At 39.3% G+C, this 18,244-nt stretch overlaps 1 protein-coding gene across 2 annotated transcripts in view; it reads left to right on the top strand.

Annotated features, from left to right (window-relative positions):
• Positions 1–17,469, top strand: part of styx (serine/threonine/tyrosine interacting protein) — a 28,075-nt gene extending 10,606 nt beyond the window's left edge. The window contains exons 5-13 of one of the 2 annotated variants that reach the window (XR_010964203.1): positions 3,249–3,309; positions 9,963–9,999; positions 10,093–10,132; positions 10,226–10,276; positions 12,009–12,081; positions 12,672–12,753; positions 14,153–14,285; positions 16,842–16,891; positions 17,075–17,092. Coding sequence is in view for 1 of the 2 variants with exons in the window: in XM_067991615.1 (XP_067847716.1) it covers positions 3,249–3,309; positions 9,963–9,999; positions 10,093–10,132; positions 10,226–10,276; positions 12,009–12,081; positions 12,672–12,753; positions 16,842–16,891; positions 17,075–17,134 (454 nt within the window). In the remaining variant the exon portion in view is untranslated. Of the gene's footprint in view, positions 1–3,248; positions 3,310–9,962; positions 10,000–10,092; positions 10,133–10,225; positions 10,277–12,008; positions 12,082–12,671; positions 12,754–14,152; positions 14,286–16,841; positions 16,892–17,074 lie in introns of both variants that reach the window. The other variant, XM_067991615.1, reaches the window with a different exon arrangement.
• Positions 17,470–18,244: the final 775 nt, after the last annotated feature.

Below are 18,244 nucleotides of genomic sequence, written 5' to 3'. Positions count from 1 at the left end.
GGCAGTGAGTTCCAGACCCCCACCACCTTCTGGGTGAAAACTTTTTTCCTCATTTCCGCTCTAATCCTTCTACCAATCACTTTAAATTTATGCCCCCTGGTTATTGACCCCTCTGCTAAGGGAAATAGGTCCTTCCTATCCACTCTATCTAGGCCCCTCATAATTTTGTACACCTCAATCAAATCACCCGTCAGCCTCCTCTGTTCATAGGAAAACAATCCCAGCCTATCCAATCTGTCATCATAGCTAAAATTCTCCAGTCCTGGCAACATCCTCATAAATCTCCTTTGCACCCTCTAGTGCAATTACATCCTTCCTGTGATGTGGTGACCAGAACTGTGCGCAGTACTCAAGCTGTGGCCTAACTAGTGTTTTATACAGTTCCAGCATAACATCCCTGCTTTTATGTTCTATGCCTCGACTAATAAAGGAAAGCATTCCATATGCCTTCTTAACCACCTTATCTACCTATCCTGCTACCTTCAGGGATCTGTGGACATGCACTCCAAGGTCCCTTACTTCCTCTACACCTCTCAGTATCCTCCCATTTATTGTGTATTCCCTTGCCTTGTTTGCTCTCCCCAAATGCATTACCTCACACTTCTCCAGATTGAACTCCATTTGCCACTTTTCTGCCCATCTGACCAGTCCATTGATATCTTCCTGCAGCCTACAGCTTTCCTTCTCCCTATCAACCACACGGCCTATCTTTGTGTCACAAATTTCTTAATCGTGCCCTCTATGTTTAAATCCAAATCGTTAATGTATACCATAAAAAGCAAAGGAACTAGTACCGAGCCCTGCGGCACCCCACTGGAAACAGCCTTCCAGTCGCAAAAACACCTGTCGACCATTACCCTTTGCTTCCTGCCACTGAGCCAATTTTGGATCCAATTTGCCACATTCCCTTGTATCCCATGGGCCTTTACTTTTTTGACCAATCCGCCATGTGGGACCTTGTCAAAAGCCTTGCTAAAATCCATGTAGACTACATCAATTGCACTACCCTCATCGATCCTCTTTGTCACCTCCTCGAAAAATTCAGGAAAATGTAGACAAGGGTAATGTAGTTGATGTAATATATTTGGATTTTCAAAAGGCCTTCAATAAGTAGACTCATGACTAAGGTCAGAGCATGTGGAGTCAGGGGACAAGTAGCAGAATGGATAGCAAGCTGCCTACAAAACGGAAAACAGAGTAGGGATTGAAGGTAGTTACTCAGATTGGCAAAAGGTGTTCCACAGGGATCAGTGCTGTGACCAGCTTTGTTCACCATTTACGTAAACTACTCGGGAATCGGAAGTACAATTTCAAAATTTGTGGACGATTCCAAATTGACACTGAGGAGGACTGTGACAAAATACAGGAAGACATTTATAAACTTGCAGAATGGGTGTGTATTTGGCAAATGAATTTTAATATAGGTATTTTAATATAGGTGTGAGGTATTACATTTTGGTAGGAAGAATAAGGAGGCCACATACTGCTTGGATAATAAGCGTCTAAATGGGGTAAAGGAGCCGAGAGATCTGGGGGTACAGATACACAAATCACAGCTCCTCCCAAACCCGTGACCTCTACCACCTAGAAGGACAAGAACAGCAGGCATGTGGGAACAACACCACCTGCACGTTTCCCTCCAAGTCACACACCATCCCGACTTGGAAATATATCGCCATTCCTTCATTGTCACTGGGTCAAAACCCTGGAACTCCCTTCCTAACAGCACTGTGGGAGAACCTTCACCACACGGACTGCAGCGGTTCAAGAAGGCGGCTCACCACCACCTTCTCAAGGGCAATTAGGGATGGGCAATAAATATTGGCCTAGCCAGTGACATCCACATCCCATGAACAAATAAAAAAATAATTAAAAGTAGTGACGCAGGTTAATAAGGCCATAAAAAAGCAAACAAAGCACTGGGGTTCATTTCCAGAGGGATGGAATTGAAAAGTTACGTTAAACTTGTATAGAACCTTGATCAGATCACACTTGAAGTATTGTGAACATTGGTCTCCATATTATAAAATGGATTTGGAAGGCACTGGAGAAGGTGCAAAAAAGATTTACTAGGATGATAACAGAACTGAGAGGGTATACCTATCAGGAAAGCTTGAGCAGGCTGGGCTCTTTTCTCTAGAAAAGACTGAGGGGTGACCTGATAGGGGTCTTCAAGATTATGAAAGGGTTTGATAGGGTAGACGTAGAGATGATGTTTCCATTTGCGGGGGAGACCAGAACTAGGGGCCATAAATATAAGATAGTCACCAATAAATCCAATTCAGGAGAAATTTCTTTACCTAGAGAGTGGTTAGAATGTGAAACTCGCTACCACAAGGAGTAGTTGAAGCGACTAGAATAGATACATTTAAGGGGAAGCTAGATAAACACATGAGGGAGAAAGGAATAGAAAGATATGCTGATAGGGTTGGATGAAGTAGGGAGGAGGCTCATGTGAAGCATAAACACCGCCACGGACCTGTTAAGCCGAATGGTCTGTTTCTGTGCTCTACATTCTGTGTAATTCTATGTTTTTAGCTAGTTCTTAAATAGTCATACTTAAAATATGTGTTGCTATTGTTTGTGGTATGTAGTGTTTTTACTATGACTTTCAGTAAGTTATTGAACCAAAAGTGAATATCTGTAGGAATATTGTATTCTACCAGGGTTTGAATTAGTTTTTTTAATGGTTTAAAACCTACCATTTCCAAATCTTCGCCAACACGCCCCTCCCGCCCCCTCTTTTTAACCACACGCCAACTACTCCTTGTTTCCACCAATGACAGTCAGACAACTGCAAAGGAAGTGTAAAGTAACCTGAGTGATGACTCTCCCTACTTCTCTTATTTCTCCTCTCCGTGCCCCTCCCTCCCTGTGGGAATGCATCTGTTTGATGCTTACTCACAGCAGTGAGGCAGATCAGAGTCACAAGCAGCTGTACCGCCATTTTATAGGTGCTACAATACAAATTGTTGCCCTCCAACCCCAGTCTTAACTAAGTTGTTTTCCTAGCAGGCAACTTTTTCCTAATCTCAGTTGAGTCATCCGTGAGAGGGAAGGAAAAGCTGGTCAGGTCACCTTTACCAAATTGGTGATACTTGACAGGCAAGCTAAGAAAATATCTAGACTATACTGTTCGAAGCTGTCAATTGACAGCAATGTGCATTCCTCGGATTTACAGTGGCAAAGACGATTCTAAAAAGGCAAAATATGTCATCTAATTGAAGTTTTCTCTGTTCTGCTTACAGGTATTTAGTTTTGGATATTGCTGATAATCCAGTGGAAAATATAATACGATATTTCCCTGTGGTAGGTATTTTCTACAAATATGTATCTTGATGAACCACATATTTCTTACTACTATGATACGTTCCCATTGGTGGAAGGGACAAGAATCAGAGGACATAGATTTGAGGTGATTGGCAAAAGAACCAAAGGTGACATGAGGAAAAACTTTTTTACACAGCCAGTGGTTATGATCTGGAATGCACTGCCCGAGGGGGTGGTGGAGGCAGATTCAATCATGACCCTCAAAAGGGAACTGGATAAGTACTTGAAAGGAAAAAATTTGCAGGGCTACGGGGATAGGGCAGGGGAGTGGGACTAGCTGGATTGCTCTTGCACAGAGCCGGCATGGACTTGATGGGCCGAATGGCCTCTTTCCGTGCTGTAACCATTCTATGATTCTATTACTTTTTAAAATTCCAAATTGTATGAACACGTTTTCTATGGTATTATCCCCGAAATTAAACTAACAGTGTAGTCCTGAAAAAGGTAGCAACACTCAATCATTACAGGCTTTAAATATCTTTGATGATGGTGTTATTTCATCATTGTGAATTTTGTGACTGTGCTTCTCATTTTCTTGTCAGGATAACTTTTGTTTCAGAAGCTGGTTGCTTAAACTTTAAGTTGTAATACTTAATACTGACTGGACTTTGTGTATTCCAGTGAAATAAGGTAATGGAGTCTAAGTTGCCATATGTCTTGTATCATAGTTTTTTTTAAAAACTACCACTGAGAATTAAAATTCCAAATGTATGCAATATCTTAAAAAGCACCATTTTGGTCTAGATTGTTTGGGGAAAAAAATAATGGAAAGCCACCTTGATTGATTGTATTTGGTGAATATGTTAATTATGAGGCGATCCATTCAAAAGATAGATGTATTATATATTTTTTTAAAAAACACTTTATTGGATTTTTAAATAAGGGAATACTTTTCGAGAAACCTTTCTACTATATATGTTTGCTTGAAGCTCCCCTGTTGGCCGAGGGCTCACCTGATGTAAAACTAAATAATACAGACCAGAAAATCCCAGGTACAATTCTTAGTTTGTACCGGGTTAGCTAATCCAGCTAGGACTGCTGAGCACAGCATTTAACTTCATCCCCCCCCCCTCTGGTGTAGGAGAAGGAAAAGTTAGTCTGGATTCCCCCTCCTGATGGTTATCCAGTGACCCTCTGTTGGCAGCTGTGGGTGTTGATATTGGTTGAGAGCAGGATCAGCTTTATTTGTGATGCCCTCCACAATCGATTAGACTGCTGATACTCACTGTCTAGAACTCGCACCTGAAGAATGGGTGAATACCTGGGGCTGTCTTTGCCTGTGGCACTGCACTCCAGCAAGAGTCAGCACTTTCAGGAGAGAAAGTGAAATTAAATTGGAAAAATAGAAATGAACTATTTACCTTTATAACGCATAGAATATTTGAGTCAGCAAAGACCTTGCAACAATTTCTTGTAATAACTTGTACATATTGGTGAGAATCCTTTTGTCATGTCATTGTGTAAATGATATGTTCTACAGTGAAGATGGATTACTGATACCAAACCTCATTAAAGTTATGCTTGTGTGTATTTTTAATATTTCACATTTTGATCCATACTGTATCTCAAACCATGTTCATCGCTATAAACTTAGGCCCTGAAGTTATGCAGTAGGATACTAATGTATGAATGCCTAATGCGTTCGCCTGAAATTTCCCTCCCTGCTATTTTTGCAGACACGTTAACCACTTTAAAAGAAATGGTTTACCACCTCCGCTAAAATAGAGGAAATTCAGACAAATGCATTAAACGTTTGTACGTTAATATCCCATGGAATCTTTATGGGCCTTAACCGTAATCCTTACCTTTGTGACAGTTAGAATCATAGAAGGTCACAGCACGGAAGGAGGCCATTCGGCCCATTGAGTCTGTGCTGGCTCTATGCATGAGCAATCCAGCTACTCCCATTGCCCCGCCCTATCCCCGTAGCCCTGCACATTTTTTCGTTTCATAGATTCGATATACTAGTAACTTAATTTATTTTTTGAATAATTATCTAAACGTATATTGAAAATCTTGACTTAATCTTTATCCCCTTTATGTATATAACAGTATTTTACATAAAATGTAGCTTCATAAAGTATTTCATCCAACAACATTGAACTGTTGCATTTTGTTTTCGCAGCAGAAGCTCAAAATCTGTTTCTGTGTTTATTAATTTTAAATCGACTGTTTCAGGTTTCTACAAACAATGCATGAGTTTTTCCTCCCATTAACTTATTACTTATGCAGAGAAAATATTTACTAGTGGTTTATTAAAGCTGTTCTAATATTGTCACTTTAAATGTATATAAAATGCCACACCAAATTTTTTGTGAATTTTTGTGCAAGATAACTAATATAAATAAATAAATAAAACACATAAATGATGGCAGCGTTACAAAACATGGATGAAAATATTGTAATAATGGACAGTAGTTTTTTTTTGTTATTGCTGGCTTCACTGATGACTTGAGTGACGTGCTGCTCAGTCTAATCAGCTGAGTCAATAAACCAGTTACTTATTTGCCCCATACACGTTGTTTTGTTATTAGTTGTCTGATAAAGTCTTACTACGTACACAGCAGCACAGTACAGTGGCAGGATGTGGGTTTATGTCTTCAATTTTGGCAGCTTGTGTATTTCGAATAGCTGGTTTACTGCATGGTATTGCTTGCCTTTCATGTCCACCTAGCACAAAACAAAGAAGCAAAGAGGAGAAATATGTACAATAGCAAAAAATATTTTTGTACTTATCAAAGCCCTGAGTGCACATGATTTAATAAGCTGGTACAGTGTGTGTTACTTATCACCATACATCTTTTGCACATTTCTACTGTATGTTCCAATATCTACCACGTAGATGAAACAGCAATGTCAAATACTTTACAACAAATATCCAAAAAGATCTGTTCTTAAGCTGGATTTGATGTAATTTTTCTTTGGCAAATACATTCAGTTGCATGTGTTTTAATTCATAATGGAGATGTTTCTGTACAAAAGTGACGACAACCCACAAACAGTAACCAGCATTTTTGGTAGCGCGACACTGTCTGATGTAATAATAATGTTTATATGTCTTAGTATTGCACCAGGCAGTGCTTCATCACCAAAATGTCCAGGTTCAATTCCTGGCATGTACTGAGTTAAGAACATAAGAAATAGGAGCAGGAATAGGCCAATCGGCCCCTCGAGCCTGCTCCACCATTCAATAAGATCATGGCCGATCTGATCCCAACCTCAAATCTAAATTCATGTCCAGTTTCCTGCCCACTCCCCGTAACCCCTAATTCCCTTTACTTCTAGGAAACTGTCTATTTCTGTTTTAAATTTATTTAATGATGTAGCTTCCTGGGGCAGCAAATTCCACAGACCCACCACCCTCTGAGTGAAGAAGTTTCTCTTCATCTCAGTTTTGAAAGAGCAGCCCCTTATTCTAAGATTATGCCCCCTAGTTCTAGTTTCACCCATCCTTGGGAACATCCACCCGATCAAGCCCCTTCACAATCTTATATGTTTCAGTATGATCGCCTCTCATTCTTCTAAACTCCAATGAGTAGAGTCCCAATCTACTCAACCTCTCCTCATATGTCCGCCCCCTCATCCCCGGGATTAACCGAGTGAACCTTCTTTGTACTGCCTCGAGAGCAAGTATGTCTTTTCTTAAGTATGGACACCAAAACTGTATGCAGTATTCCAGGTGCGGTCTCACCAATACCTTATATAACTGCAGCAATACCTCCCTGTTTTTATATTCTATCCCCCTAGCAATAAAAGCCAACATTCTGTTGGCCTTCTTGATCACTTGATCACCTGCTGCACCTGCATACTAACTTTTTGATTTTCTTGCACTAGGACCCCCAGATCCCTTTGTACTGCAGTACTTTCCAGTTTCTCGCCATTAAGATAATAACTTGCTCTCTGATTTTTCCTGCCAAAGTGCATAACCTCACATTTTCCAATATTGTATTGCATCTGCCAAATCTCCGCCCACTTACCCAGCCTGTCTCTATCCCCCTGTAGGTTTTTTATGTCCTCCTCACTCTCCACTTTCCCTCCCATCTTTGTATCATCTGCAAACTTTGATATTTTGCACTCGATCCCCTCCTCCAAATCGTTAATATAGATTGTAAAGAGTTGGGGACCCAGCACCGACCCCTGCGGAACACCACTGGCTACTGGTTGCCAGTCCGAGAATGAACCGTTTATCCCAACTCTCTGCTTCCTGTTAGATAACCAATCCTCCACCCATGCCAGAATATTACCCCCAATCCAGTGATTCTTTATCTTGAGCAATAATCTTTTATGTGGCACCTTGTCGAATGCCTTCTGGAAGTCCAAATACACTACGTCCACTGGTTCCCCTTTATCCACCCTGTACGTTATATCCTCAAAGAACTCAAGCAAATTTGTCAGACATGACTTCCCCTTCGTAAAGCCATGCTGACTTTGTCCTATTAAATTATGTTTATCCAAATGTTCCACTACTGTCTCCTTAATAATAGACTCCAAAATTTTACCCACCACAGATGTTAGGCTAACTGGTCTATAATTTCCAGCCTTCTGCCTACTACCCTTTTTAAATAAGGGTGTTACATTAGCAGTTTTCCAATCTGCCGGGACCTTTGCCGAGTCCAGAGAATTTTGGAAAATTATTACCAAAGCATCCACAATCCCTACTGCCACTTCCCTCAAGACCCTAGGATGTAAGCCATCAGGTCCAGGGGATTTATCCGCCTTGAGTCCCATTAATTTACTGAGTACCAATTCCTTAATGATTTTAATCGTATTTAGCTCCTCCCCCCCCCCCCCCCCCCCCCAGAGCCCCCTGTTTGTCCAGTGTTGGGATATTCTTAGTGTCCTCTACCGTAAAGACTGAAACAAAATATTTGTTCAGCATTTTTGCCATCTCCATGTTTCCCACCATTAATTTCCCGGTCTCATCCTCTAAGGGACCTATGTTTGCTTTAGCCACCCTTTTTCTTTTTATATAACTATAGAAACTCTTGCTATCTGTTTTTATATTTTTTGCTAGTTTATTTTCATAATCTATCTTCCCTTTCTTAATCAATCCTTTCGTTACTTTTTGCTGTCTTTTGAAGACTTCCCAATCTTCTATCCTCCCACTAAGTTTGGCTACCTTATATGTCCTTGTTTTTAGTCGGATACTATCCTTAATTTCTTTACTTAGCCACGGATGGCTGTCATTTCTTTTACACCCTTTTTTCCTCAGTGGAATATATATTTTTTGAAAGTTGTAAAATAACTCCTTGAATGAATATCACTTCTACTGTTGATTAGCCTGCCAACATTCACTGTCTTTATCTCTCATATGAAGAATGGTTATTTGGGTGAGATATTGCAGAGCTACTTGAGCTTGTGGAACTGTACCTTAGCGAGAGTGGGATTAGACTAGGTGGTGCATGTGACAAAAATACTGACACAGGCATGATGGGCCAAATGACTTGCTGTGCTGTAACATTCTATGAGTCAGCAGATTCAAAAGAGAAAAGGAGAGCATTGAGAGAATGAATTATTTTCTTAAAAACTGATCAAGGAGGGTTCTTTATTTGAAATTGTAAAGTTAACTTTTTGTTTTCTGCTTTGGCAAGCAGATGGAAAATGTTAACATCATGTCATTTAAGGATATTTACAAATTTGAGTAGATGGGATAACATACTGGCTCAGTATTGTTTAGGTACTCAGCCAAAATGTGTAACTAGCCAATTTAGAACTTATGGGGGGGTGGGTGGATTTTAACTCACTCTACCCGGTCAGAACAGGGCTGGGGACCTTAAATGGAGTATTCAGCCATATCACTCTGTTCCTGCAGGCCACCATTTTAACTGTGCACTGCAGTTAGTTGTCTTGAGACGCCCACCAGAGGCATTTAGGGTCCCGTTACATCGTTGGGACTCCAGTTGTATTTTAACCCCGGCCTCAGCAAGGAAGTAGCTCTGGCTTTCCCGACAGGTGTCGGGAGGACGAAGAGGCCTCCAGTTAAGTGGAAATCTTTGATCCTACCTCCCACAATACCCCCTCCCCGCCACTTACCTGCTTGCTGACAAGCCTGCCTTTGGTGCTGGGTGGCCGAACTTCCACTCCTGCCTACTGGCCAGCTGCTGCTTTCTGCTAATTTCCGGCTGGCAGATGACCGGTGCCATGCAGAAGAGACTCGAGTTAAAATATTCTGGGCCTCAAACTGAGGCAGATGTGTTTTGCACTTGCGCTGCTCCCCACCCGTCCGAAATCCACTGGGGGTTAAAGTCGACCCCTTGGTGTCTGCTATTTGAGCCAGCTGGATATAGTATTACCCTCCAGAGGCAGAGGTCAGGTACATATTTGCAACACACTTTTTGCCAATTTTTCCCCCTAATTCGACACAGCCCAGGGACCAAATTTGGCACCTTCTGGTCTGCATGGGTCAGTGCCACACCATGTGGTACATTATTTTAACTTTCTTATACTCGGTCAAACTTGATATTTTTACCTGTTTGGACCCTAATATAAGCATGTCCTCAATCACAGAACAATTAAATTTTTATCTCCTTTATTGATTGCTAATTCTCTTGGTGGCAAGTATCTGTAATAATACAGGAATTATGTGACAAAATATATACTGTAACTTTATTTTTATGTTATCTCTGCTTCAGACTAAAGAGTTCATCGATGGATGCTTGGAAAATGGAGGTAAAAATCTGATTTAGATTTGATAGTTTTCCTTTCATATGTTTTGAAGAAACATAGCCATGGTGATATACCCTGGCTGCTTTGCTTTTTCAGGAAAGGTTCTTTTACATGGAAATGCAGGTATTTCTCGAAGGTAGGAACATGATTTACTTTTGGAGTTTTCAATCTGTTTTTCTTTCCCTTCTCTTTAGAGGAAGCTTACTGACTTATTTTTTCCCTTCTCCAGTGCAGCCTTGGTGATAGCGTATATAATGGAAACATTTGGTGTTAAATATAGGTAAGGAATGATAAGAAATATGAAAGTTTAAGATGTTGAATGCCACACTATATTATAAAAAAGTAAGATTGCAATAAATAGTGTAACAACTTACTTACATAGTTCCTTTAAAAAAAAATCAAATTCAATGTCCAGTTTACTGAACTGAAAGACTCCTTCCAGCTTACCACTTTCACTGGGGCAGTAGACAAGTAGTGTAATAGAACCATAGAAGTTCTTAGCACAGGAAGAGGTCAGTTGGGCCATTGTGTCTGTGCCAGATCTTTGATAGAGCAGTCCAAAAATTAACCCTACTGCCTCGCTTTCTCCCCATAGCCCTGTATCTTCCTCTCTTCAAAATTTATGTAATGCTCCCTTAAAAGATGCAGTGGATGCAGCCTCCCTATGGCAAAGCATTCCATGCTCCAACAGTCCTTTGCGTAAAGAAATTGCTCCTAACCTCTCTCCTCAATTTCTTAGCGACAGTTTTAAACTGTCACTGATTCCGCAACAAGAAAAAATATACTTTCTCTATTCACCCCATGAAAATCCTTCACTTTAAAAACATTTATTAAATCTCTTCTAAAACTTCTCTGCTACAGTGAAAATAGTCCCAGTATCTCAGTCTTTCCTCACAACTATAGTTTCTTAAGCCTGGCATTATCCGGTTAGATCTGTGCTATATGCTCTCCATGGCTTTAATGTCCTTTATATAATACAGTGCCTAAAACTGCACACAGTACTCTGTAGACTAACCAATGCTTTGTACAGATTTATAATTACTTCTTTGCTGTTATATCCTATGCCCTTATTTATAAAGCATAAATTCCTGCTGCTGTTTTTGTGGCCTTATCGACCTGTACTTGCACTTGCACTGTAATTGAACTCCTAAATGTCTCTTCATCCACACCCTTGCCTTCCCATTTCATGTTTTTTTTCTCTCAAAATGTATTACCGTACACTTATATCCACATTAAATTACATCTGCCACCTGTCTGCCCATTCCATTAACCTATACTTTCCTGAAGTCTTTTTATCATTCTTCATGCTGTCTGCCAACCCACACCCCTACTTTTATGTCATCAGCAGGCTTTGAGATTTTGTTCCCTATGAACATGCCCAAATCAGCTATGTGTAGTAAGAATAAAGATGGATCCAGCACTGACCCCTGGAGTACACCACTTCTAACCATTCTCCAGTCTGAGCAACAACCCTAACTTTGTTTCCTGTCTGTCAGCCAACTTTCTATCTATGCTGCTACATTTCCCCTTATACCGTATGTCTGAATTTTTCTAACAAGCCTATTGATGACTCACCTATTCGAACACTTTCTGGAAATCCATATGCACCACATCCATTGCATTCCCTTTTCCGTCCAATGGGTCACTTCTTCAGAAAACTATTAACTTTATTAAACACAACTTTTAAATAGGTCACAGGAAAAGGGATCCGTATATGCAGTTCCTCACACTGTGAGCTACTGTCCGATCAGTGGGAGTTGTCAAGATAAAGCTATGTGTTTCTCCATGGAGAGCATGAAAGTTGTCAGGTGAATCACTCATACACTTCGTAACAATCAGACTCAAAATCACCGATGCCTAGGAGCAGTTCACCTGCCTAATCTTTTATCTAAGGAATGGTTTGGGAAGGGAGTAGGGAAAAGGGGAAATAACTTAAAATGGGTGGGGGACAAGTAAGTAAAATACATTTTTGAACCATCATCATGGTCTAATTCTTCCCTTCGTTTCTTTAGGGATGCCTTTACATATGTTCAGGAAAGGAGATTTTGTATTAATCCAAATGCTGGATTTGTCCATCAGTTGCAGGTAATTGGCTGGCTTTTTTTATTAATTACCATAAAATCTTAACTTATGTTATGAATGTAAAATTTATGTTGGATATTTTTAATTATTTTGATACAAGTTTTACATTTCTAGATATGCTAGACTTAAAATGAATGGTGATAGATTATTATTTCATGTAGTTTAGGATTTATTTCCTTTAAAGATAGCCGCTTTACAAACCACAAAACATAGCTTTTGCCAGCTGGGAGAGAGCAGACCTATTGCTCTGTAACAGGTAACCAGTAGATATAACTAAGGACAATTGCCTACCTGCCTCCATTCTGTACTTTGTTTGCGTCGTTTATCAGGAACTTGTCCTGTGAGAAATTGTTGGCAAACTAAGCACTCCATTTCACATATGTTGATGTACCAACATTCCCACTTAAGAGTATTTCCAGACTTAGAGAATTGTAGTTGATCTGATGAGATAAAGTGACTCATCTTCATTAAGGGAAATTACATTGAAATAATATATGTGAATGAGGCCTTGAGAGTTCTTCTAGATAAATGTTTTTTAAAAAGTCCAAAATCTTTATTTAAAAAAAAGCTAACACGAACTGTTCTATACACAGGAGTATGAAGCCATTTATTTAGCAAAATTGACAATAAAGATGATGTCACCACTCCAGCTGGGCAGATCAGTTTCTGCACAAGGTTAGTAATTTCTGAAAATTGTTATGTTTGCTAAGATTTATTTTGTGCTATGTAATGCTATTGGTGGATTTTATTAAATTATGTTTGGCTAATACAGCATTGTGAAATAGGCTGCAAACCACACCTTGGTACAAAGGGGTTTTAAAAAAATGTTTAATCCTTCTGAGGCATTGTGAAAATTGCAGTAATTGATTAAGAATAACAGCCTGCAGCTAGGATTTGCAGGTGCTGGAGTGCAATTGGAGAAATAACATTATGTTGTTCTGAACGCCAAGTAAATAAATAAGTTTGTTTATTCACATTTGATATAAAGGGTCAGTGTTACAGCAGCTCCAATCAGGAGCCTGGGAAAGATAAAGGGCAAACAGCCATGGCAACAATTTCCTGAATAATTCTTATTAGTTGTTCTTCTTTTCAGTATTTTCCATATATCACAGAATAAAACACAGGCTGACAATGGGGAAATTGGAGAGAATTTAGTCTCCTTAATGTTTTGTTGGCATGTTGCCCATGTGATTTTTTTTTTTCTTCCTGTGTTTTATAAAAGCTTTCCTTGTTGGCATCAAAGTGCTCCTTTGATGAGCAGCAATCAGTTCCTCAAGTGCAAGGCAGTCATTTACTGTATTTGTGAGCAAATGTTCCTCTGATTCCCAGAGTATTGCAACAAAATTAAGGATGTGATTTTAATCATCTCATTCTGGCTGTAAAATTATTAGTCCTCAAATATTGTGTTGAATAGTGCTAATCCCATTTTGCTGTTCTTTGGCAGGGCCATGTTATCCCATTATTAGATTACATTCTTCATTCAAAGTCCACAGGATTCTGTATTACTGTTTGGTTTTCATCATTTCCTTTCAATAGCCAAAAGGCCTCTTTCCATAGTGGATACTTTGATTTCCAGGAAACCTTCCATGATTAAAGCATACATAATGAAAAGTAGAAATTGTTAATCATTCGGAGTTCATCCTGGAACCAGTATCTGCTGAACTTGGTTTCGAAATGAAGCACCAACGCCGTTCATTTATAGCTACTGCAGTGCTCCATGTTTCTTCTTAGAAGGTCTCTTTATGAAAATTCTTGTTTATCCTTGTTCATGAAAGGGACATGGAAATAAAGTCTCACTTAATTTGCTTCATTTCCTCCTTGGCATTTAAACCTGGCACCCCATATCCTGTCTTTGAACTAAATCTTCCACAAGATTTTATCATTGTAAATTACTTTCCTGATAGCTCTGATTTCAGTTAGAAGGATCCATGTATCTCAGTTGCTGGTAGTCAAACAACTAGTCCTGTTGTGGTACGATCACTGGTTTTTAGAATTATCCTCAGATTCTAGTTTACATATGGTAAAAGATATATGATCTGTGTGTAAATGCAACAGAATATTTTCCTTTTTTTAGTTGTTCTCGGGATGTGGGCAACATTGGAACAGCCGCATTTATCGCCCATCCCTAGTTGCCCTGAGAAGGTGGTGGGCCTTCTCCTTTAACTGCTGCAGTCCTTCTGGTGATGGTATTCCCACAATGGTGTTAGGTAGGGAATTTCGTAGTTCTCATCAGCTATTGTATTCTGCAGACTACAAATATCTGGCATGGCCATCTCAACACAAAGATTAACAAAATGTTTGCTTGAATATATTCTAGATTTGTATCATTTGTGGGTAGTAAATCTTCAGGTAATGTCTGTTGCTCTACATCTGTTTTAAGGCTTGTCTTAATATCATATTACAGTTCCTGGAAGGCTTGTACCTACAGTAATCGCTGCACTTTAAGCAAACATTATTGCATGGATGTATCAGCCAACTATTTAGTTGGAGCCTGTTATGGCTGCAAGTGTTTTGCCTAGACTTGATCACCTCGAATTTCTGTGGGGGTACACCCACCGTAGCATCAACGGAAATCCTGGAGAAATGGTGTAAACGGAATGTGATCCAGAGAACCCCGTGGATATTATAGCCCTGTAAGATTTTCTCCTTCCTTCTCTAGGACGCTGCTGAGTGGGACATCAGTAGTACATGGACGATGCTGTAATGAAGTGGAGTTACTTACTTGTAGGGTAATCTTTCTTTGAATGCATATATCCTTCACCATATCAAGATCCCACCAAATCAGCCCAGAAACCTTTCTCAAGTTGCTTTCTCTACAAAAAAAAAGCTGATTTGTCAGCCTACTGGAAGTGTTTTTTATACAAGATGGGGAAAAAAATTATATTAGCAAATCTGGAAATCAGTGACATCAAAAACTTAGTTACAACATCCTATTCCCTGTAATCAGTCTGAACATGCTCATACATGAAACATGTTTCCATTTCTAAGATTAAAGATGACCCTACAAGCTGGAAAATCTTTCAATATCCTCACTGTGCCCATACAGTGAACTGATGGAATTAACATCTCAGCGCAGGCACAGTGGACTGAATGTCCTTCTGTATTGTAATTTCTATATGGACCTATCTTACTTCACTTTCTGTGCTATGATGAGTAATGTGGTAAATTCTCAAGTTTGTTTTCAATACTTCTCATGCTTTCATTTAATGTTTTCAAGATTTTCTCAAATAAAAGCACTGTAGAGATTTCAGCTGGTCCTTCACTTTGGCATACAGCAATTCTTATTGCCTTTAGTGCCTATCATTGTAATATGTCAACATGCAAAACATTCCTGAGTTTCTCTTGCATTAGATTAGACCTTTTGCAGAGGCGAGACACAGAACAGATTCAATGCAGGAATGAACAACATAAATTGGAGGTCGATCAATACCAAAATGGATTTTGTTTGAAATATCTTGCCTGTTGCTTTGGCACAGCGTCCTTGTCACTGGCTAAAATGACAATTTGGGGTCATTGTAGCTCCAAAAGGCAGATGGGGCGATCCAATGGTTGGCCAACACCCATTACAAAAAATAATAATTGAAACACACGACATCAAGTGGGCTACCACCTGTGAAGAAAGTTAGTCTTCCTGTGTGAGTGTAGATTCTGGAGAATCCTAGCCCCTTATGCTGGACCTAGCAATCCCATCTCAAACATTGGTGCTGGTTGTATAAGGTGCCGACCTGGACTCTATGGATGAAAACTGTTAAGAATTCCATAGCCTCTTGTTTTTGTATCAAATCGCAGTGATCATGTATGGTATGTGGCTATCCTTGATGAATATCGCTCATCCTGGACAGTGTTAACCAAGGTTGGTTTTCCTCTTTTATCTTCCAGAGGCCACCACTTCAACCTTTGGAAGATTTGCCTTGCCACCCTCCTTATTGATCATCCTACCAGTATGTAACAATGGCTGGCCAACTACTTTCACTTTCCCTACCCCCTCCCATCAGAGTGGACTCCCATTAGCAAATCTATAGACCCTGGTTCGATGAATTTATGCCTTTTCCTTGTTAAGGTTCTTTGGTGTAACCATTCAACAACAAAAAAACCTCTTCAGTGTAAGGACGCTACTTACTAAGAATGGTCACAAGTAGCTGGAATCATAGGGAATGGTGGATACTGTCCCCATATCTTCTCTGCGATGTCAAGGATAATCATATCAAAATTCACATCCTGGTTTTCAAATCCCTCCATGGCCTCATCCCTCCCTATCTCTGGATTCTCCTCCAGCCCTACAATCATCTGAGATCTCTGCACTCCTCCAATTCTGTCCTCTTGCTCTTTCCTGATTTTAATCGCTCCACCATTGATGGCCTTGCCTTCAGTTGCCTAGGCCCTAAGCTCTGGAATTCCCTCCCTAAACCTATCTGCCTTGCTACCTCTTCTCTCCTCCTTTTAAGATGCTCCTTAAAACCTTTGGTCACCTGTCCTAATATCTCCTTATGTGGCTCAGTGTCAAATTTTGTTTGATAACGCTCCTGTTAAGTGCCTTGAGACATTTTACTATGTTAAAGGTGCTATATAAAGGCAAGTTGTTGTTGTAGCTTGCAGTTAAATACAGCAATCTTAATGAGTTGAAGTTTGACTATATATTTAAAATATTTGTAATGCTGAAGTATTCTTGCTTTTCTATGATCTGAATTTACCATTACCCATCAAGATTTGATGTAGAACTTGTGGCATTTATTTTAGTAATAATGACATTTTGTTTTGCTTAGGAACCTTGAAAAGAATGCTGGAAGACGATGATGATATTTCAAATATGCAGGTGGCTGCAGCCCATGATGGGTAACCTGTAACTACTCCATTACTTATAATGGACATGATAAACTGTACTGTATTAAACACATTAAGTGAATAAAAGGATGAGAAGTGTTACTGGATATTTAAGATTATGAATACTAAAAACTTACATACTACATGGCAAATTTACTTTATTTCCATTTCTCAGCTCTGTCTTGCTACTTCTGAGGAAGTGATGCTGGAACAGAAAACTTGCCCTTTCTTGTGAGAACAACCTGGAGCACCAGAATCTCTTATGAAAATATTATACTGATTTAATTCTGACCAGGAACAGCAGAACATGAATTTTTGATGGATTTACAAGTCATGTGCTAATTATTTTACATTTTTACCAATTGCAGTTTTATGACAGTTAATAAGTACGCATGTGCTAAGACATTGATGCACTTTTGATACTTGAATTTTGATTGTATGTGAGTTTGATAGGGAAATAATGCACTGTGTGCTTGATGTCAGACCCATACATGCAATTTATGTTACAAAGTGTTAATCTTTTTGAGTGTAATTTATTAAAACTTTCAATAAAAAAAGTTTTCTGATTAATTCCTTATGGAGAACTCTATTATATGTATACGTCGCATCAGCTGTCACCACATATATAGCCTCAAATAATATTTTATTTGGTTCCACTAAATTAAGCAGATTAAGCAGGATGTGTTCACAACCCACTGGGGAGCATCAGACCTGCACTTAACATATTCTTAGATAATTTCATGAAATAGTTTACAATATGCTATAAGGGTACATGTGTATTTTCTTTCCTCTCTCATGCCACCAGCTGTTAAAACTACATTTATTAGTTGAGGCAAATAGTTTATTCCTCATGCCCTAGCTTCTCCCAATCTAATCTCTTTTCTGTCTACAATCTTTGGTTAATTACTGTGCTGCATCTATTCTCCACTGCAAATCAGGAAAGGAGAGCCCGTATTCAACACAATATTTTGTGACCATTTCTGTACATATGCTAACTAAGTGCATCAACAGTGTAGAACTTTATAAGAAAGATAACTATATTTAAGATAACTATCAATGGTCTGTTGGTGGAGGACTGCCACTTGTGTCGGCTTCAACTCTTACTGCAACCTCAGTGAGTTAGCTAATTGGCCAAAAGGAAACAAAAATATACTGAAAGATAGCCTCGCAGCTATATTTGTACTACTTAACAAAACTTGTTTAACATTCTCTGCAAAAACCTGTTATTTGGTTATCTACATTAAAAACTTTTTGCTCTAGTTCAAGGTAGGTTTGTTATGCTGTTTATTCTGTCCACAATTGAGTTGCAGCACTGGCGGAGGGTTTATCATCAAGTCTCTAATGA

This window comes from Heptranchias perlo, chromosome 10 (genome assembly GCF_035084215.1).
Source record: "Heptranchias perlo isolate sHepPer1 chromosome 10, sHepPer1.hap1, whole genome shotgun sequence".
Classification (NCBI taxonomy): domain Eukaryota; kingdom Metazoa; phylum Chordata; class Chondrichthyes; order Hexanchiformes; family Hexanchidae; genus Heptranchias; species Heptranchias perlo.
The sequence above is the reverse complement of the archived record's forward strand: the minus strand, read 5'-3'. Positions and strand labels throughout refer to the sequence as shown.